At 36.4% G+C, this 22022-nt stretch overlaps 5 protein-coding genes and 1 non-coding gene across 9 annotated transcripts; 5 read left to right on the forward strand and 1 right to left on the reverse strand.

Moving 5' to 3' along the window:
• The first annotated feature begins 701 nt into the window (after positions 1-701).
• On the forward strand, positions 702-12260 carry LOC141819997 (uncharacterized). Of its 3 annotated transcripts, none has more exons than XM_074707271.1 (14): positions 702-800; positions 881-946; positions 1785-1850; positions 1952-2024; positions 7382-7459; positions 7694-7791; positions 8700-8773; positions 9225-9312; positions 9385-9542; positions 9750-9792; positions 9955-10020; positions 10198-10275; positions 11459-11545; positions 12096-12260. In XM_074707271.1, the coding sequence occupies exons 1-13, from the start codon at positions 702-704 to the stop codon at positions 11534-11536; spliced, it is 1065 nt and encodes a 354-aa protein (XP_074563372.1). In that variant the 3' UTR covers positions 11537-11545; positions 12096-12260. The 3 variants fall into 3 exon arrangements, with proteins under 3 accessions (XP_074563372.1, XP_074563373.1, XP_074563371.1); XM_074707272.1 differs by lacking the exon at positions 12096-12260 and adding an exon at positions 11623-12067; XM_074707270.1 differs by lacking the exon at positions 12096-12260 and adding an exon at positions 11635-12067.
• Positions 4306-6803, forward strand: LOC141820078 (uncharacterized). The gene is made up of 2 exons (XM_074707362.1): positions 4306-6103; positions 6194-6803. The coding sequence occupies exons 1-2, from the start codon at positions 4542-4544 to the stop codon at positions 6801-6803; spliced, it is 2172 nt and encodes a 723-aa protein (XP_074563463.1). The 5' UTR covers positions 4306-4541.
• A 1004-nt stretch (positions 12261-13264) lies between the features above and the next one.
• LOC141819914 (small ribosomal subunit protein eS10z-like) lies at positions 13265-16137 on the forward strand. Its single transcript, XM_074707177.1, has 5 exons — positions 13265-13325; positions 13418-13466; positions 13575-13857; positions 13943-14081; positions 15935-16137. Exons 1-5 carry the CDS (start codon positions 13323-13325, stop codon positions 16016-16018), a joined length of 558 nt encoding a protein of 185 aa, XP_074563278.1. The 5' UTR covers positions 13265-13322; the 3' UTR covers positions 16019-16137.
• LOC141820131 (small nucleolar RNA Z161/Z228) lies at positions 14549-14637 on the forward strand. Its single transcript, XR_012601116.1, has one exon. It is a non-coding gene; the product is annotated as a small nucleolar RNA Z161/Z228 (small nucleolar RNA).
• Positions 16138-16260: 123 nt separating the features above from the next.
• LOC141819915 (uncharacterized) lies at positions 16261-18639 on the reverse strand. Its single transcript, XM_074707178.1, has 8 exons — positions 18386-18639; positions 18222-18311; positions 17495-17554; positions 17226-17265; positions 17030-17123; positions 16797-16856; positions 16636-16727; positions 16261-16417 (listed from the first exon to the last, which is right to left on the reverse strand). Exons 1-8 carry the CDS (start codon positions 18529-18531, stop codon positions 16331-16333), a joined length of 669 nt encoding a protein of 222 aa, XP_074563279.1. The 5' UTR covers positions 18532-18639; the 3' UTR covers positions 16261-16330.
• A 336-nt stretch (positions 18640-18975) lies between these two features.
• On the forward strand, positions 18976-21830 carry LOC141820068 (uncharacterized). 2 transcript variants are annotated; one of them, XM_074707351.1, is made up of 2 exons: positions 18976-19341; positions 21523-21830. In XM_074707351.1, the coding sequence occupies exon 1, from the start codon at positions 18998-19000 to the stop codon at positions 19328-19330; it is 333 nt and encodes a 110-aa protein (XP_074563452.1). In that variant the 5' UTR covers positions 18976-18997; the 3' UTR covers positions 19331-19341; positions 21523-21830. The 2 variants fall into 2 exon arrangements, with proteins under 2 accessions (XP_074563452.1, XP_074563453.1); XM_074707352.1 differs by having other exon boundaries at positions 18976-19335.
• Positions 21831-22022: the final 192 nt, after the last annotated feature.

Raw genomic sequence — 22022 nt, forward strand, 5'->3', positions numbered from 1 at the left:
CTACCTTGATAAAATAGCTTATCTTAATTTAATTAGATTTTGTATTTGATCATTTTCATTAAATGTGTAAGACTTATTTGAATCGGAGAGTAAACTAATTGAACTTAACAAGAGTTTTGGGATGCAAACATGCTTTTGTTTAAGTTTTAGTCAATTGAATGAAATTGTGATTAGTCATTTGGAATCTCTTTAGTTGATTGAGAATAATATCTATTGTTGTCTTCGGGATATAGTTGAGTTGGTTATGATGGAGCAGAATTGTTACAGTGAACAAGGATCGAATCTTGATGAAGCTGAAGTAATATTTTTTTCTGTAGTGATCAATTACAGTTTCTAGGATTTACCTTATGAAGAGAATAATATATATTGTTGGATTTAACATTTGAATTTTGGATGCCTAGTGACTAGGCTATGTGATCAAATAAAATTTTCATTTTTAGGTTTGAATCTTTTTTATTAGAAATTGTTTTTAAAATTGGGTTGCAAATTTTTTTTATGAATTATTATAAATGTTATGATTTTACAAAATAAGATTTGATAAAATTAATTTATTTATTTATTTATTTTAATTCTACTCATTTACTTATCTCTGTACTTTCTACGCAACTCAATTACGTGGATCCTATCACGTGTATAGCACGTGGCTGCGTCACTTCATAAATTACGCTCATTTCGAAAAAGAGGGTTTGAGTGGGAAGAGAATGCTGGAAGCGAAGGGCTTGCGGAAGGCAGCCGTGCCGCCGTCGCTCATCGGCGATCCGTCGCCAGGGAACATCCAAGCCACTCGCCTCGCCCTACACGTAAGTTCGATAGATCTGACCCTAACCTTGCTTCTTCCCGATCTCTTCCCTAATGCCGTCGTCATCATCTCGATCTGTAGGTTAACGATGGAGGTTCTTCTTGCTCTGTATACATCGCTTCCGGATGCAGCGTCTACAAGATCGAGGTAGGTGCAGTGTTTCTTTCTGTGAGTTTTGTTGCACTTGTGTGCTGTTTCTTTGAGGAATTTTGTTATCTTGTGGAGTGGATTCTATCAGTTGTATCTTGGGGTTTTCCCCCGTTTCATATTCTGTAGAGTTGTTTACATGAATTGGTTTATCTTACATTTGATTTTTCCGCTAAATGTGGAGTTGCTTCTGGAAATTATCGTCTTTTGGTTTGTTTCACTATGTTTTCCCTCGGTTAGTGGGGACTGTTCCACAAATACATTGAGTAGATCTTTGACCGTAGTTTTTTTGTTTCCCATTACTAGCATTGTAACACTTATTTGCTAACTATTTTCATCCTCTATCGAGTTAAGGTCACTCAGAGACTCCTAAATTAACAGGTTATTGAAATTTTAAATTTGGTGGATGAGAAATTAATAGTCACCCACCTTTTTTGTTATCCACCGAGAATAACTATGTTTAAATGTTGTGCAACCTACGATCAGGATACCTTTGTCTCGAAGGTACTCAGCAAGTTGCTTGAATTCTATTAGATTGCATAAAGTGAGAAGCTCTGTAGTTAATTTGAGTTCAAGTCTCTAACATAAGTGTTGATCTTCGTCATATAAAAGCATTCTCATATAACAGGTACAAGTAATTTCAAATTAGGCAGATCTATTGCCAGTTACTGAATAAGAAAGTTCTACTACATTTTGTAACAATTGACTTCAAAGGGAGTAAGTTTTAAAACAGAAAATGAAGCAATGAAATGATAACCACTTGTAACAAAAACATAAACATTGCATGCGTTTTCTATTGACAGTATACAATATAATTTCTTAATGAATATGTTTCTAGATATCCATGGAAGATTCTATTATAACTAAAGGAAAAGAAAGCCTTCTCATTCCTGTTAATGCAGAGGTATGATCTTTATATAAGTTTGAAATACCAAAGATTTTTAAGGTGCATGTTACCCCTGGAGGAGGCTCTCTTTTAATTTTCTGGAATTCTCTAAAATAAAGGTTAAATATTCATCGATTGTTGACCGTTGTCCTCATCGTTCAGAGGTCCAAAGTGTAGCACTTACAGAAGGAGGTCAGTTTTTTTTGTCTAATTAGACCTGGTTGTTGTCACAAATTTTTGCAACAAACTTTGGAGTTTTTTTTTCAAAAAGAAAAGGAATAGTTGTTGCTTCTTGATACTTTTCGTCATTGGCACTAGAAGTTTTAAATATCATATAAGAAATTAAGTAGATAATCACTAGATGAACTATTTCTGTCTTTAAGAAGTAGTTTAAGTCCTAAACTGAAGTTTTTTCCTATCTACCTTTCTCTAATTTATATATTTCTTGTGATGCAAAATATGGGATTTGTATATTTGAAGTTTTGGACTAACCTGATGCTGATAATTTACGATATATTATTGTCCTTATAGTACTTTGGAACTTTGTCCAAGATTTTCATCCATCATATTTATTAATAGGTATTTTCTAGTGCTCTTGGACTCGGTGATCATTTCTTGAATAGAATAAATTTCTTATTGACCAAGTTGCAAATTATTTTATTTACTTAAATCACTCTTTGGATACTTCCCAGCTTTAGAAAGGCAGTTCAAACAATTTATGTAGGTTACCACTGTAGTTGGTTGAATGATGGCCTACAGCATATGCAGTATGCATGTCCCATAATTTGACACACATTTTCTCCTGATTTGATTTGGAAATCCTAGGGTTTTGTCAATTAGCATTTTGGCTTGTGTATTCCTTCTGTTTCCTTAGATTCTACTCTAGTTTATTTGATTGTTTCTTTCAGTTCAGCACCTACACAACCATCACTTGATGAGCATTACATAGAGAATAGCAATTTTCATATTTATCAACAGGGAAAAAGGACAAAGGATAAGATAACTGAGGCTTTGCCATTTGGCTATTTCATTTAGCACCACGTTTTTATTTAGCTATTTCAATAAGCATCATATGTTTTCTGTCAGATGGTTTGGCTGCACAAAAATATAAGTACTTCTGATTTATGTGTCGATACTTGATATTGAGGAGGATTGATTTCAACCGAGTGCCACTTTAGTCTATATTTTCTATTTGTGCCCACGTCACAGAATGCTGGCTATACTGCATACAAGCAAGGAGTATCTGACTGACTCTAGGCATTAAAACCATGAAAGGCGAGTGAGTTCAATCAAGCATAGCTGAGAAGAGTTCCTTGCAAGAAACACTACTTGAACCCCTCATTGCTTGGAGATGCAAAATATGGGATTTGTATATTTGAAGTTTTGGACTAACCTGATGCTGATAATTTACGATATATTATTGTCCTTATAGTACTTTGGAACTTTGTTCCAAGTATTTTCATCCATCATATTTATTAATAGGCATTTTCTAGTGCTCTTGGATCGGTGATCATTTCTTGAATAGAATAAATTTCTTATTGACCAAGCTTGCAAATTATTTTATTTACTTAAATCACTCTTTGGATACTTCCCAGCTATAGAAAGGCAGTTCAAACAATTTATGTAGGTTACCACTGTAGTTGGTTGAATGATGGCCTACAGCATATGCAGTATGCATGTCCCATAATTTGACACACATTTTTCTCCTGATTTGATTTGGTAATCCTAGGGTTTTGTGAATTAGCATTTTGGCTCCAGTATTCCTTCTGTTTCCTTAGATTCTACTCTAGTTTATTTGATCGTTTCTTTCAGTTCAGCACCTACACAACCATCACTTGATGAGCATTACATGTAGCACGGATACTCTGTTTAATTTTTTTTTTGAAGTATCGGATACCGATACGGATACGATACGCCGATACGCGTGTCGGATACGCGAAGAATGGTATCGTTGACTTTCTGTAGATTTGACTAATCGGATACGCCTTGGATACGAGAGGGATACGCCTTGGACACGGGAAGGATACGTTTTTCCGATACGTTTGGTTGAAATTGCAAAAAATTAAAACTTTTGGAGGCTAAATCGAAAACATTAAACTTTGGAGGGTTAATTTAGAAATGTTGAAAACTTAATAACTCATTAAATCTTTTCAAGTTTTCAACTTTTCCCTTAACCCTAGCCCGCGCCCCGCCTCCCTCACGCGTCTCTGCGTCGGCGACAGAAACTCCATCTCTCCCTCACGCGTCTCTTCCTCATCGAGCTTCTTGGCTTCTTCTTCCTTCTTCATCACACGACTTCACCTCTGTCTCCATCAGAAGCTCGCCGCCTCACCGTCTCGCCACAGCAGAAGCTCGCCACTCGCCACAGCGCCACAGCCCGACCTCTTCACTCGCGTCACAGTGCCGCCCAAGCTCCATAGCCCGCAGGTATATTATCAACATTCATTCTTTCTATTTTTCTTTCTTCTTCCTTCTTTCTATTTTTCTTTTCCTTTTCCTCTACGATTTTGTTCCATATTCTGTGAATTTACTGTTTGTTCATGCTTGTTCATGCCCTTTTTGTGAATTTACTACTCGCCACAGCCCCTTAATGTTTTTCCTGTTTTCTGGAAAGTGGAAACTGGAAACTTACTGTTTGTTCATGCCTTCATGGGGTTTTCTAAATTTTATTGTGATATTTTTGTTATTTCAGCCTAATTTTATTTTGCAATGGAAAATTTGCAAAATGAAAGTGTACAAGAGGATGTTGATGATAATTGCCCTCTGTGGAAATTTGTTACTAAGATTGAAAAGGGAACCGGAGGAGGAAACGTTACTTGGTCGTGTAATATTTGTACTAAAATATGCAAGGGATCGTACTCAAGGGTGAAAGCCCACCTATTAAAAATCAAAGGCTTTGGAATTGCTAGTTGTGCGGTTGTTACAATAGATCAAATGAAGCATATGCAACAACTTCTGGATGACGCAGAATTGAGAAAAAAGAATGCTAAACCGAAAGAAGTTCCATTGCCTTCATCATCGACATCATCGAACATGTTTTCAAAAATGTCATGCAGTAGTAATTTTTCTTTACAAAGTGACGATTTGACAACAACAAAGAAGAGGAAAGGAACACTTGGTCCTCTTGAAAAAGCATTTAACTTGAATGCTAGAGATGAGCTACATTCTGAAATTGCAAGGTTGTTTTACACTGGGGGATTATCTTTCAATATTGCTAGGAATCCTCATTATGTTCGTGCCTTCAGTATGGCTACTCAACGAACGATTCCAGGTTATCTTCCACCAGGATACAATTTATTGAGAACTACACTCCTTCAAAGAGAAAAGGCTCATATTGAAAAAATGTTGGAGCCAACAAAAGCTGCTTGGAAACAAAAGGGTGTTAGTATTTGTAGTGATGGATGGTCGGATGTACAAAGAAGACCGCTTATCAACATCATGGCTGTGTGTGAAAGTGGTCCTATGTTTCTGAAGGCAATAAATTGTGAAGGTGAGTACAAGGATAAAGTTTTCATCTCTAAGTTGCTCATTGACGCCATAAATGAAGTGGGGCATCAGAATGTTGTCCAAGTAGTAACTGATAATGCTCCCGTATGCAAAGCTGCGGGGTTACTTGTTGAGGCAAAGTACCCGCACATATTTTGGACTCCTTGTGTTGTGCACACTCTGAATCTTGCCTTGAAGAATATTTGTGCACCGATTGACTCTGCACAAAACAAAGAAACATTTGAAGAGTGTAAGTGGATAACAGAAGTATCAAGTGATGCTTTAATGATCAAGAATTTTATAATGAATCACAATATGAGATTATCAATGTTCAACGATAATTCAAACTTGAAGATGCTCTCACTTGCGGATACTCGATTTGCTTCCACTATCATTATGCTTAAAAGGTTCAGGAAAATCAAGAAATGCCTTGAAACCATGGTGATTAGTGAAAGATGGGATCTATACAAGGAGGATGATGTGGTGAAGGCTAGAGCAGTGAAGTACAAAATATTGGATGACCAATTCTGGGAAAAAATTGATTATATACTTTCTTTCACAAGTCCAATTTATGAGATGCTAAGGAAAGCAGACACTGATCAACCTTGTCTTCATTTAGTCTATGAGTGGTGGGATGAAATGATAGAGAAGATAAGGGTTGCTATCTCGAAGGGGCCTCACACTGGAGATTCAAAGTTTTATCAGGTTGTTCATGATGTTCTGGTGGAGCGTTGGAATAAAAGCAACACGTCTCTACATTGTTTGGCGCATTCTTTGAATCCAAGGTAAAACTCTAAAATTTTAACTATCTAGTTTCTAAGTTTTGGAAAATTAGAAATATTAGTTCATGTTTAACTATCAATCTTTTTATATAGGTATTATAGCAATGAGTGGCTCCAAGAATCTCCCAACCGTCTTCCTCCTCATAGGGACATTGAAGTATCAAGGGAAAGGAAAAAGTGCATTGAAAGATATTACTCCAATTCATCAGAACGAAGAAGTGTCAATGAGGAGTTTGCCTCTTTTTCAGCCGCTATTGATGATTTTTCTGATAATGATGCAATGCGAGATCGAGGTTTGATGTCACCAACCAAGTGGTGGGTTATCCATGGTGCTTCTGCACCAACCCTTCAAAATTTAGCTTTAAAGCTACTTGGGCATCCTTCTTCTTCTTCTTGTTGTGAGAGAAATTGGAGCACTTACAATTTCATACACTCATTGAAAAGGAACAAGATAACACCACAAAGAGCGGAAGATTTGGTATATGTTCACTACAATCTTCGTCTTTTATCAAGGAGGAGCCCACATTATAGCGAAGGAGAAAGTAAGATGTGGGATGTTGGAGCGGATGCATTTGATTCCATGGACATGGAGGGTGCTGCTATCCTTGAAATTGCAAATTTGTCTCTTGATGAACCTGAATTGGAGGCAGTCTTATTTACTGATGAAGATAATGTTGGTGATGGACAGGGTGATGATTGGTGACTTGTCATGATTTAGTGATGAATCTGATAATTGACTATGTTTTTTGGTTTGTAATGGATATTATGAATGATGATTATGACTTTCTATCTCTACAATTTTTAATTTTTAATATTACACACACATCGTATCCTAGCTGTATCGTATCTTATAATTTCAAAATTTGTCGTATCGCCGTATCCGTATCGTATTTGATACGATACCCGTATCCGTATCCATGCAACTTAGTTGTTACTCTAGGCCAATTCATAATGTTAGATCTTATAAATACAGTGGTTTATTTTGTCATTCAAACTATGGTCACCGAGATCATGAAGAAATAGCTAACTATAGAGAAAAGCTTTTCCTTCTACAAGGAGATGAATAAACAACATCATAAAGAGTAAAAACCAATATGTGCATCAGCAGTTACAAGTTACAGACTCCATCTTACTACGCCCTGATATGTATGTGTATATATATATTATCAGAGATTATGGAAATGTATAAACTTTTCTCCTCCACTGCTTGACTAAATCCAAATATTAGAGCTCATTTTACTCTATTGTTTTAGCTTACATCTAATTTCTATGTGATTGCAGATGATAATTGCCTTATTATGGGTTCTGTAGATTGTTATGGTCATCTTATTGTATCATGGTTGGATGCAATTGGTTCAGGTACAATTTAATAGGCACTCCTTTCAGTTTTGTGTTAACCTGTAAAATCATATCCTGGGAATCAGAATTGGGAATTTAACAAGTATATTAGTTCATTACAAAAGCTACCATTCATTCTCCAAATCTTCTTTTTTTCTTCTGCCGATACCGACTCTTTACAGAGCAAAGCTAATTAGAATTCTTCAGTAGCATTTGGAGGCACTCATACTAACATAGTGCTATGTATTTGATCAGACATTGACAGGGTTTCTTATTCAGTGTTGCCTCGGGATTGTGGTATTGGTGAAGGGAGTTGGGCTGGTGTCTGCTTTAGTCCAGTGCAGTGGTCCACAGTATATTATTAATTTTTTGGCTTTTTTTAATGATTTCGTTGCTCATTATTTGCTATCTGTTTCAAATTAACCAGCAACTTATGCATTGGAATTTCAGATATGTCATAGTAGTATACTTTATTCCTCCACTAGGTTGCTCATAGATCCCAAGTACATGCAGTTAATTTGCTAATTAGGACAAAGTTATAAATGTGATCAGATAAAGGGACTCCTTTCCCTCATAATAAGGATAAGGGAACTTATATGAATGCTTATGCTTTTCTTGCAACACAAAGTAATCAAACCTTAACCATGATGATTGCCTTCTTCACAACATTCTCAGACTTCTCTGGGCCTTGTTTCACATTTTTGTTACTAATTGGCTTGAAGCACTAGTGAGGTTCCAGAATAGGTTTGATGCCCATTAGTCCCACTTCTGAATTCCCTGTCAATTTCTACTTTATTTTGTTTATTCTTACTAAGAGAATGTACAATGAAGCTTGTATGACTACTGCTGAACAGCATCTGACATTCATTGTTAAAAATCCAATATCTTCTGATCTTCACACATCTTTTATGGTTCTCAAGCTTTTTGGCTGTTGACTATTAGAAAAGTACATTTATGGATATCTGTTTTATCTACTTTTCTCCAATGGTTTGACAACTGATTTGTTAGACAGATAGATGCTTTCTTTTGTGATTATTTTCCTTCTCTGAAAATTGTTCTAATTTGTCAATCAGTTGTTAAGAACATTATTTTTTTAAGATAAGCTGGAAGTAATAAAAGTATATGCAGAATGCTGACCATTTGTCTCATTATTATAGAATATGATGCACGATACTATTGTTGGCTTAATTGCTTCTGTTTATGGATGCATTGATATCCATCCAAATCCAGTTAATTTTGTGTCAAATACTTTTTTATTTAGGTAGCAGTTGCCCGCAGCTTTTGCAAAAGTGTTGATATTTATGATCAAGATATTCACATTAGGAGTTTACACACGTAAGTATAGTGTTGATGTCAAACCTAGATTTTCTCCTTTCTTGTCTCTGTTTTCACCACATAGATTCAAATTATCTGTTGAATGTTTCTTTAACTAGTGAAGTCTGCTTATTGTCATTTTATTGTACTTTCTTCCCTTCCATCTCCATCATTATATTGATTTCCATTTGTATATTACAAAAACAAATATAATATGGAAGTTCTCTAACATATCTTCTCCAACCTTTCCAATATTCTGAACTGAATGCTTTAATGCACAAACCAAATTTTGTAATCACTGTTTTTCTTTCTTTGAACTTTGATGCATTGCATGTTCAAACATTTGTCATTGAGGACTGCCAAATATGATCCTTTATGTAGTTAGACATATCTATGAGTTATTGATGAACTTGTGAACAAGGTTTGACTTTTTACAGTGGTCCTAATCATCTATCCAATGCTTGGCTTTCAGATTGTGGTATCCAGCTTCATTGAGCTTCTTCAGCAATCCATATTACGAAGGATGTCCCTCTGTACTAGCTGTTACTGAAGGCTCACAGGTTCACTTGTCTATGATAATTGTAACTTTAGGTATTTCTAGGATTTTTGTCCTTAGTTTACTGTATCTCCAGTTGTCTGTCTGGGACTTGAGGACCAACCAAAATGGTGGATGTGTACAACGTGTTTGTGGCTCCGTTGGAGACCTTATATATGCCCTGTGTAGTTCACCTTCTGGAGCAATTGCTGTTGGTGGGACTGATCGTGCTGTTACCATATATGATCCTCGTAGGTTGGACAATATCTTCCTCTATGTCGGAAGGACTTTTAGTTCAATTGGATTTTCTTTTTTTTGTTTTGACAAATCAATTATTTTCTTATGCTACCATTGGAGTTTTGAGACTTTTGGGTCTGTCGTGTGCTACAATTCTCTCTCTCTCTCTAGCATTCATATTTCATATTTAACACTGATAAAATGTTCTGTTTTACCGTCCTTCAGGTGGTCAGCGATTTCAAGATGGGTGAACTGCTCAAAATATGAGGTTTATCCCCAAAATATTTCAGATTTAGGCATAACTAAGGAGGCTGTTCTTTTTGCAACTTCTATTAAATTTTTATCTAGTTAAGATTTGGCATTAAGGAAAAATATATATATATATATATAAACTTTATATGTGGTATTTTATTGGATTTGTTAAATGCAGATAACAGGGCTTTCTTTCTCAACTATAAACTCTGATTATATTTACGTCCAAGGTGTTGATTATGAGGTAATTATTTTGTATTCACAAGACATGAGTTGTCGTTGTTCACTTTAAAACTGAAATATAGAAAAAACAAAAACTGAAACTGGAACTGAATGATCTCAACTAGCTGAATAATACTGTAGAGAACAAGCAGGATCTGAAGATGCATCCTGTGGGCATTAAAAATTGTCGCCGTTGCAGGTTACTTGTGGAGCATGGAAGGAAAGCAAAAGGACTTTCTCATTTAGGGGAGACTCAAACTGGTTGGGCTTTAGTAAGGTATTACTCTTTCTTGTATATCTGCTTGTATTAAACAAGGGCTAAGCAATAGGTTTGCTTCAAACTAGCACATATTGATAAAATTATTTTAATTATATCCTTTTAGTTTTAGTGCTAACACATACTTCAAAAATTCCAATTGTATGCATTAGTTTCAACAGACTATTTTTCTAGTAGAGGTGGACTCGGCACCTGATTTAACTTTAATATACAGACACAGCAAGACAATAACTAATAAAAAATTATCATCAAAATCTTACATCCCAATCTACATGTGGTGGTTCCTTTTTCCTCCTTGCTTTTCACAATGCGTAACTTTTAGACGTTATGATGCAGTTGTCTTCCGCTGATCGACAATCACAGCATAACATCGCAGGGGTTGGGTATGGAATGGCATGTCATATGGTTGTATGTTAAACTAAACCTAGTGCCTAGACAATCTCTACCAATAATAAAATTAAAAATGGAATAGAATTGAAATAATTTGTTATGGTGGTTGACAATAAATTGTAGAAGTTTGCCGAGTTCAGTCAAGATCATACAATGTTCTTGATTATTTGCCTAACGTGATTGTGGATTAGCTGGAAGTTATCTCTGAGTCTAGTCCTTGGTTGATCTGGGTTTCCATGCAATTTGGCCTGAAGGGTTTCAGGTTTTGGCTGAGTTGCTTGAGGTGGGAAGCAACTCAGATTGAATTAGTTCAGGTCTTGTTTTAATTCTGCCCAAGTTGGGAAGCAACTCTGCTGAAATGGAGTTGTATTTGGGGTGGTCTCTCACCTACCTGAGCTAGACGTAGTTCGGTGCACTTATGTGAGTTAAAGTAGAGCGCACTTGGCCTAGCTTGATCTGGAATGAGTATCCGGGTGCGAGGCTTCTTCTTTGTTAGGTGTTGCTCCTCACAACTGACATTCTTAAATGTCGTGGAAAAGCTCTCAAATGATTGCAGAAGGCTCTGAAAAGGCGTCCTTTCATTGAGAGGGATGGGAATCTACTTTTTTTTTCACATTTTTTTTCCTGATTCCTTGTATAGAATCCTGAAGAACCTGCATGGATCTTGGTTTCAATTGTCAAACTCTGGAGTCACATGTAACATTTGTTGGTCATCTAATCACCAGTTCATAACAATTCATCGCTTTGTTATTTTCTCTCACATCCTATTTGATAACTGTGTTTTTTTCTTCAGTGTTCAAATGCAGATGTTCTTGCCGGATGGTGCGACTCTGGTAGTATCTTTGTGGCAGATGTTGTAGAACAACACTAATGAATACAGGTATGATAATACTCAATATCTTATGTTGTCAGTGCCTTTTTCTTTTCAATTTATTTGATACACCAATGTTAATGGAGTGCATACGCGAGGAGAGCGAGGAGAAAAAAGAAAGGAAGAGTGCTCTGAAGTTCTTATAATTTATCTGATACACCAATGTTAATGTCATCTACTCATGAGGCGGGGGACAGGTAAAAGAAACCGAGAAGAGAGTGAGATACTACTACACTTTTGATCTTTTAAAATCTTTTTCGTCTTCCATATCTCTTCTCTCCACTTTTGGATATAAACAGAAGTGAGAAACTCTTTCATTCAAGTAGATATGAAAATTCAATTACTTTCTTCCTCCTCCATTTCTACTTCGGATCTCTTCCACTACGCCCCCTTTATACAAAGCTAAAATTCGATGTTTGTAAAGAGAATTAAGTGTTGCGCAATTAGTTATCGACTGAGTGTGGTCGTTGCGCCTCTTGTAAACTTCTGCAATAATTGGAAGACTAAATATTGAAGCAGGACCGCTGGATAACGAGTTCTTTTGTTTTGATCGACGCAGGATAAATCTTCATGTAAGCCTCGTGTACTCGATCCATCGTAACTGGGTAAGTTGAAACATCTGGCATTCGCATCATACATTGACATTTCAAGCTTTTATACATAACTGTTGATGATGAATGCCAAGTTCGTGTTCGTTGTTTAGTCATCCTCTCGACCATTGTGTTTCGATGCTCCTTTTCGATCTTTATGTTGTTTAACATAACAAAATATTAAATAATTACTGTGTGATTTTGTAATTCTCCAGTAATGCTATCTTCTATTTAACATAACAAAATATTAAATAGTCTGTGATAAATTATTTTTGAATCACTTTTCACTGAATTTAAAATTTGTTGCTTTCTCACTGGATAAAAAGATATCGTATTTAATTAAATATTCACTGATATGGAGGCTTTTATATTTAGATTATCATATTTATTTAAAAAATTAAAAAATAATAACAATATTAAATAAATAGCAATGGCCTAACGTTGCTATCCAATTAAAATAATCATAATGATAACTCATTATAAGATCACACTGAAGAACACATCCCATGATCTAACCAACACTTCATGCTGCCAACATAAAACATTATAAGATCACCAGATCTGATGCTTCCTTTCCGAGCCATGAGTGTGACCGCACCGTCTACTTCTGTGCTAAGCACCCAGTTGATCATGAAGCTAGAATCCTGCAGCTGTGACTGTCAAGAAATTCCTTCTCAACACTGTGAAACCTAACAATGTCATTTGGTTACAACACTAAGACATTTTGTTGGATCCATGTATGCATTCGATACTGATGTCATGGTTGGATACTTCCTGAAAATCAAAGTTTAGGGTTAACCTATTTGTAGTTAACTTGGAACAAAAATGTCAAAAAAAAACATATTAAATCGAAAGAATTGATCAAGGCACAATTGGCTGTGAATGCTAAGAGATTCATATATTCATATTCAGCTTCATAGCGTTCGATTGAATTTATATATATATTTAAAGGGACGAGGAATTGTAGGTTCGCAAGATCTAAACTGGATTTAGATGACGGGCCGAGCCAGACCGGTCAGGCCCATTAATGAGACATGGCTATTTGGGCCTTTACAAGTCGGTGTTCGGCCCAAACACACCATGTGAGCCCTATATAAGAGGGGGATGAGCAGTAGGGTTTCCATTTCGTTCACGCAGCGGCTCCTCGCCATCTGAGACGCTACTGCGGCGGATCTTTCACTGTCTCGATCGTAAACATGGTGAGGAATCCCATGGCTTCATCCTCATACGTGGTTTCTTTCCTCTATGTGAACAACTATTCAATGATTTTTCGCTTGCTGTTCTCTCCCAGATCATTCCGAAGAAGAATCGCCATGAGATCTGCAAATACCTCTTTCAAGGTGCGTTTCCTGTCCCAAATCCGGATTTTGAACGCATTATGCTGGATTTTTTTCCTTCTCTCTAGAAAGATCGTTTTTTTTAATAAAAAGATTATTGGATTTGTTTAGAGGGAGTGCTCTACGCGAAAAAGGACTACAACCTCGCCAAGCATCCGGAGATCGACGTGCCCAATCTGCAAGTGATCAAGTTGATGCAGAGCTTCAAATCGAGGGAGTACGTGAGGGAGACATTTGCTTGGCAGCATTATTACTGGTATCTCACGAATGATGGTATTGAGTACCTCAGAACTTTCCTTAATCTCCCATCTGAGATTGTTCCTGCGACGTTGAAGAAATCTGCTAGGCCGCCCGCTCGCCCATTTGGCTCTGGTCCTCCGGGTGACCGTCCCAGGTGACTTTTGACTTCTCCAATCTGCAACGATCTGAAATGTTGATAAATACCGCCTTGCATTGCTATATTTTTGTGGTCTTGATAGGGGGCCGCCAAGGTTTGAGGGAGACCGACCGAGGTTTGGTGATCGGGATGGTTATCGTGGAGGTCCACGCCCAGGGGGTCCTCCAGGAGAGCTTGGCGACAAGGGCGGTGCCCCGCCTGAATTCCAGCCGTCTTTCAGGGTATGCATCCGTTAGCAATTCAAGAATGTTTTTTATGCTTCAGTTGAGATTCTTTTTCTATGTCCTCATTGTTTCTGGTGTTCATATTTTATGTTTACTGCATGCTAAACTTCAATTTACTTTAAAATGTTTCAATCAAATTTATAGCCATTATCATTTGTGTTTTTTAAATTGTTTCACTTGTTTGTGAAAATAATATCTTGTTTCCATATGTTTTTTTCTAAGCATCTAGGACTTCTGATTTTCAATCCTCTTGTTTTAATCTCACTAATGGTTATCTGAGTTAGTTTGGAATAGATAATTGTACATTGATTTAAGTTTGGATTATTTAGGAAATGCTTAAACAGTGAATAGTGCATGAATCCTTGATTGTTTATCATCAGTAAGGGAAACAGTTGCAAAGTGCACTGACCACAAAATTTGGGAAAAATTAGGACTTTCTTATGTTTTTCAAATTTCAAAGGAAGAAATCAAATGATGAGTATTCACATTTTTTAATCTCATGACGGTCGTCTGAGATAGCTCTTGGCTGATAAAACTGATATCTCTGATGGTTTTTTTCCTTTGGGAATCTTTAGTGTCATTTGAAGTGTATTTTAAGACTCGTTCGGATTAACCTGGGAACAATAATCTGTTAAGTTGAATGATAGAAAACACCTGGTAGCATTGGATTTTAACTGAAACAACTGCAATTAGGAAATGCATCCTAGTTTATTCTTCATCGATTAGGTGAAACAATGATAAGATGAGTCATTGACAACAAAAATTAGGATTGTTGAACACATGATTCTTTGCTAGAACTTTCTTATGGTTTTCAAATTTCAGAGGAAGAAATTAGATGATGAGTATTTCTGTTTCTTAATTTCATGACGGTCATCTGAGATAGCTCTCGGCCGATAAAACTAAGATGTTTTTGTCCTGTGGGAACTTCTAGTGTAGCTTCAAGTGTTTCAAAACTAGATCAGATTAACCTGGTAACAGGAAGCTGTCCAATTGAATAATAGAAAACTTGCAGTTGCATTAGATTTCCGATGGTTCAATCTCTCAAAATGGAATGTCTTCCAAACATACATGCTATGGTTCCTTACTTCAACAAGGTGGAAATATTTAAATTTCACCACTCTTCTAGACATTTTTTCATAATCATTGCCAATACTAAGTAGCAGACACAAATTGACACAAATTTGTATCCGTTTTGTGTATTTAAGTTGTCATACATATTGGTAAAAATAATATCTTTGTTTTTAATCATATCCCAAAGGAAGGAACCATGTGATGAGCCATTTTTTTCATCTCACTGACGGTCGTCTGAGATAGCTTTGTGCTGATACAACCAAGATCTCTGATGGTGATCCCTTTGGGAATCTTTGCTGGTTCTTTGATTAAATATTTTTCTTATCGAGATTGAAAATTGAGAACCAAAATTTATTATGCATATGAAACTAAATGTCATTTAATGTTTGCACTTTTGATTTATCGTTTGGACTATAGATGGGATGCTTAAACTGTAAATAGGGTAGAAAAGAGGCTTGTTTGTTGAATCGTCAACTACAAAAAGCCTGGATAGGCTTTCAATTCGCAAAGGAAGAGATCAAATGATGATCATTCTCACTTTTATAATCTCATGACGGTCATCTGAGATAGTTATGTGCTGATAAAACTGAGATCTCTGATGGTTTACCCTTTGGGAATCTTTGGGAAGCCTTGACCGGAAAAACTTCAATCCATCGTGCTGACTGATTCATAGACGGATACATTAGAATCAATTCTTGTTTCAACTCTTCATGTTATAGTAGCTGTCTATTCATTGCTGGAACTGAAACGATGTGATATTAACTATTGAAATCGTGTAGGGTTCTGGCGGCAGACCTGGATTCGGACGCGGAGGTGGAGGATACGGAGCTGGTTCGGGGGTTGGATCTGCTTCTCTTCAGTAGAAAGATTTCCAGACTTGAACTATGGCAACATGTTTGTAAACTCAATAGCAAAACAATCTTCCTAAGTTTTTCCAGATTTCAAAAAACAAGATAATGAATTCATGACCCTTTTTTTTAAACTACCACTATGCTGTAACAAGATAGGAGAACTGTCCTATTGCTTCAATTCATTAAAAACTAAAAGAATATAAGAATTCTTTAATCTCAGGTTCATGTGAACTGTAGAATTGTTAAAAGGAAGGTAGTTTCATGCATTCGATCCGAGTATTGTGGGTGCTAGCAAGACCAGGGACAGGGAAGAAGAACAAATGATTATTCATCAGGGCCGAAGTCTTCGTCGGAGGCGTTATCAAAGAAGGATCCAAGAGATTTGCGCAGGATGTTGAAAGAAACATCATCCTGTGAGCAAAATAGACAGTGGCATTACTCAACAGTTTAATGGCATCGAAACAAAAGGGCCAAGTTACAAAGATAAATTTGGTCGATAAAATCCAGTTGGAAATGGAAAGGTAGGGCAATGATGCAGATTTAGTCTAGAACACAAGACCAGTAGTTCGTAAAATTCTAAAGCCAAAGATTCGACTATAAAGGATATTGAGGTAGATTAAAAGAAATACCTGCTTCTTTCGTTTCAATGTTTCTTCTGCATTCGTTAGCTTGTTCGTGCAGGCCTTCTCGAGTTCAGCTAGAGTCGCCTTTTCTTTCTTTCCTATAAGGCATGGAAGAGAATATAACGCACACTCTTCCAGTGACATCTAAAGAAAATACTGGTGCTTACTGTTTTGTTCATATCGAGCAGACAATTTTTCCTTCTCGTGTTCATATTTGGAATATATGTCTGCAAATATGAAGAGAAATAATAATCTTTAATTTTTAAAATATCTATCGATATGGAGACTTTTTTTTTTCTTCTAATCTATTTCTTCAAATATCTTCTAGTTTTATTGACACCAAGCTGCCATGAAATGTTTTAAAGGTGACCATCAGTATAAACTGTTTGTTTGCACATACCTTTGAAATTTTGTACGTGTGCTTGTTTATCCTTGGCAAACTGTTCATAATCTGCTTGAAATTTGCTGTACTCAGCTTTCAATGAGCCTTCGCACTGCATTTGGTTATATCAGTAGGCCAGGTTCATCAGATTAATAAAGGCACTAGAAACGTTATTACTAATAAGCTTTAGTTAACAAAATATAGCTTGTAGAACCTCCTTAGAGCTCTTCAATAATGCCTTCATCAAAGCCTGCCTGTCCATCGAAAAACAAATCTCATTTAATGAAGAACTAATTTCACAAGGCTGTTTCAATCATTTGAACCCTTACTAACAATAAACAGTTTGTAAGTCTTAACATGTTCAATGGGGAAAAGATTTAAACCTGGGGAAAAGTTTTAAACCAGTGATCAGAAATTTTACAAATCCATTTATGTGTGTTTAGATTAAAACAAGCAAAAGAAGATGAGATTGAAATCCCTTGCCTTTCCTTGTCAAACTTTGATTTGGCATCATCCACCATTGATTGAATCTCCTGATTGACACTGAGAATCAAAAAGCTAATTAAGAACAACCAAATAAAATACCACAGATGATTGGCTTAGAAGATTATGGAATGTAGTAGAGATGAAAATTTTAACAATAACGAGTATTTGCTCATTTACAAAACATAGTCAAGGAGATCCTGATGGAGAGCAAGTAAATAGTCTTTATAAATAATCATTTCTGAATATCACTAGCATCATAGTTGTATATAGAACTCATTTGAATATACAAACTCATTTGAATAAAAAGATCCATGCAGCTGACCCAATATAATTAGGTTCTGCATATTTAAACTAACCCTCCAAATATCATGTGGAATTAGTAACCATTACATTTTGTCATTTGTGAAACTAAAAGGGAATGCATAAAGTATAGGTTGAATTAGATTCATAAAGTGTGGTTCTTAGAAGGGGAAAAACAATAAGGGCTGTCTGTTTATCCATGTGAATAGGATGTACAAATGCAACAGATTGCAGCTATGATGCTGTATTCGTTCAATTAATTAGAAGTCACAGATCTGCAAGTTTAGATGCAGAAAGCCACATCAAAATTTGATCCAAATTTATTGAGATAATGGATTGAAAACGTAATATACCTGGAACCAAATTATTGATCCACAGGAAAAGAATGCAGAAGACATCAGATCACACTGGGGTCGGAACTCACCTCTTTATCGTCTCCTCAGTCTTCTTCTGCCCATCTTTCGCAGCCTTTTCCTTGATCTGATGCAGCGCCGAGATAATCCCCTTGATGTCTCTGAAAACCTCAACAAAATCCTAAAAACACAATCGACAACAAAACACACCAAAGGACGCGAACTAAGATCGGACCTGGAAAGATCCAGATCTGGATCGTAATCAACATCCTCTCGCTTGGCCGTCTTCCTCTCGGATCTCGGGCATTCCGAATCCTTCGTCCTGCTCCGCTTAGCGCTTCCTCCGGCTACAGGCGTCGGAAATCCTCCCAAATCCAACATGAACGCTTCAGGTTCCGCAGCGAGAAGATCAGCGACGCGAAATAGACGCCCGATCGGAGGAACTGAAAGCCCTAATTCGCCTCGGAGACGGAGACGAGAAAGCACGAAGCTGTGGGAGTGCGGACTGGCTTTTATTAGCTTTTCCCTCTCAGTCGAGCGCGGTTTTGTTCACGTTTGTTGTTAAATTACCTTTCTGTCCTCGCTAATCCCGCAGGGGTAATTTGGGAAATTCACATTTTATTATCTTTTTATTGAAAAAAAGGCAAAATGGATTATTGGTTTGGATTTGGTTTTTTGCCGAAATTTTTAATCGTTTGTCCCAATAACGAGTCAGGTACGCAAACGGGTCAAGTTGTAGGAGGTGGAAAGTGATTTGAGATTGCGGAAGATTAGTTGCTTTAAATAGTAACGTAAAAATTGCTTCTGGATCATTCTTGCGATTAGGGCAGAGCAAGCGAGGCGCACGATGGCGAGATTGGCTTCCCCTTCCACCGCAGCCGTAACTATTACCCTCGACGAACTGCCTTCGTCTTCTTCGCCTCCGAGGCAATCGCAGCCGCCGCAGGAGACGCTCGTCCTGCGCCTCCGGCGACCCAAGAAGAAGGTCACCTGGAAGGAGGGCACTGTCGATAACGAGTTCCTCAACCGGAAGAGCTCCAAGAAGTGCTGCATCTTCCACAAGCAGAAGCCCTTCGACGAGGACGACAGCGACGAGGACGAAGGGCCGCGCGGAGAAGGCGGCGGCGATGAAAGGGCCGGGCCCAGCCACCACTGTTGTTCGCATGATGGAGGGCACTGATCCCGGTAATGGTAATTTTGTCAACCAATTTACCTCGTTTGTTTTGATATTTTTAATTTTGAATGCCTGGTTTCAAAACAATCTGTGATTTTTTTTCGAACAAATAATTGTGCGATATTCCGACAATGCATGATTAGGGCATGCTTCGTTATCCATCTTGATTCCTTATGTATTTTGTATTTGGGTTCTACATTCTAAGATGAATGCCAAATTTCAACGTTCAGTTATGATAAAACATGGATTAGGTTAGTCTACCTTCAGGATTAGTCGGTTGAAGCCTGAACACCTGATTTTTTTTTTAAAAAAAAAACATGGATTAGGCGGTTATTGTAAAATTAACAATTGCAACACACTGTTACATAATAGGATTTTAGGAATTAACCTTTGTTTTTTTCTAATTGCCATTAAAAATTTGACCTGTTGATACACTGAGAAGCTTATATATATGACACAACTCTGGCAGTTATGAGTCATATGCTTCTGAATGTTTATGGTTTGCTTAGTTGGATGGGAAAATGTGTGCAGAAAAGGAGTATATTTGCCAAATTTCATATGCATCTGATTTCTATGACAGTAATTTCATGTTTGAATGTTCATTTAAACATATCTCATTTTTATGTCAGTCATTGCCACCATTGTCTCACTTGAACATATGTGGAGCCATATGTTTAATTTTTTTATGTAGAGTATTAAAAATATGGTGAATGGACATGTTTGATTGCATTCAGTGTTGGCAATGGTAATATTTAAACTCCCATATAAAAAAGAATTCAGTAGATTATAGATGTTTGTTCCTCTCAAAAAATGTTTGCAAATTTGTCTGTTTATTGAATTTAAGAGAACAATTCTTTTTGTTGGTTAAAAAATTTGAAGAGCTTTATAGATAAGAAGATTTGTTTGCGCAACATTTACAATACTTGTGTATAGCTTTTTTGTTAATAATTAGTTTTTCTAATTTTCATGTTGAGTTTGTTGGGTTGCTATTTGTCTTTTTTACCTCTATAATATAGTAGTAGTAGCAGATGGCTGTATATTTCATAGAGTTTCTTGACAACTTTTGGATCATAACTTTTAAAAATGTGTATCCTTACATCAATGTTTTAGTTTATGATTATATATATAGTTCAAATTTAGTTGCTAAGCACAATATATTAATACATGATGGTCGATATTAAGGGTGACTTATCTCAGGTATTAATGCAAAATCTGTTGAGAGTTGAATATCCTCCTACACACTACAAGAAGTGAAATAAACACAAAGAATGAGTAGAACGAAAAGAAACCTTCTTTAATTGACTGAGTTTATGGCATAGACATTTAATGTATCCCATGCATATTGTATCATGTAGATATCCAGTTACACATTAACCAAGGTCATCTCTGTTAGTGAAATTGTGGGTTGGGCCGACAACACAATTGATAAGTCATCGGACATTAGATTGGGTTGACAAACCACCAAGTTGGGTTTATAGATCACCTGGGTTGTCAAAATAACACTTGGTTGAATCAGCATATAAGTGGATACTGAGTCAGATCATGAGAGCCATTGACTCACTCAGACTTTAACAAAAGTCGTTTTGAGTCAAACATAATGCACAATGTATTGCTTATTTTATTCTACAAGAATTAAAATAAAATGGGCAATAGAAAAATTGGTTCATGTTTTTGACATGGAAAAATTGTTATACTTCAATGGTAGATAACATTATCATAATATGACCTTTAAGATACCATTGTCGTCATCCTCCTTGTCATTTTATGTATCAAAAGTATTGAGCCCATCTTAACTATAGTTGATTTTGTGTTTTCTACGTGATAAAATTTTCTCATTTTGCCGTTGACTTTGAGAATATACTCTCTTCAACCTTTATTCTTCTCTCATATAGCATAAATCTTTTAGGTTCACTTTTAATTAGTTAAATTGAACCTTCATTGAATTTTTCTTATATCCAGAATCTTATAAAAAAGGGTGTTGTATCTCACCTACACTTTTATGGTAAATTATACTTTTTGTGAACAATCCTGCAAGTTATAAAACAATGGTGTCTAGTAGATTCGCATTGTCAGTCTTTGTAGAAACAAGTTGCACCTTGTGACAACTCAATCTTTCTATTAGCTTATGCCCATTTATTGTATTTTGATATCTAAATGTATGTGTCGGATCTGACTGTGACTACATTGGCTTATCACAGGTCGCGACGAACTCTAATCGTCAAAGATGCAAGCTACTACCTTAAAGTCGTCTCGCCTCAAGTATTGTCTGCTCTCTTTATATCGCAAACCTGCATTGTTGTAGAGATACAGGATTACCTTCTGCATCCATTGTTACGAGTGTTATGTGCTTATCCGATTGATATTAAGACCTATTCGAGTCACAAATATGTATATTTTCCTTATTCGGTACCTTCAACTCTCTTTTTTGTCCCATGGTTATATGTTGTTTGAACGTGTAGATTCTATTCAAAATTCTTCATTATGGATGACGAGATTTTTTGCTTTTTGTTATACAAGTTAAGATTGCCATTTCATCGGTCGCAGTTGTGAAGTTGCTCGACCTTGATACTGCTTTGCTCTCTTCGATGGCAAGAGACAAGTTAATTCGTTAATTTTTTTTCCTTTATATTTTTAAGAAATTTAAAAAATAAAATAAAATTGGGAACAAGTGCACCCAGAAATCTCCATATGGGATCAG

The sequence above is a fragment of the Curcuma longa genome, unplaced genomic scaffold (assembly GCF_044706935.1).
Source record: "Curcuma longa cultivar G26 ecotype Majalengka, Jawa Barat unplaced genomic scaffold, ITB_CL_G26_1.1 utg2646_np1212_2152390_RagTag, whole genome shotgun sequence".
Classification (NCBI taxonomy): Eukaryota; Viridiplantae; Streptophyta; class Magnoliopsida; order Zingiberales; family Zingiberaceae; genus Curcuma; species Curcuma longa.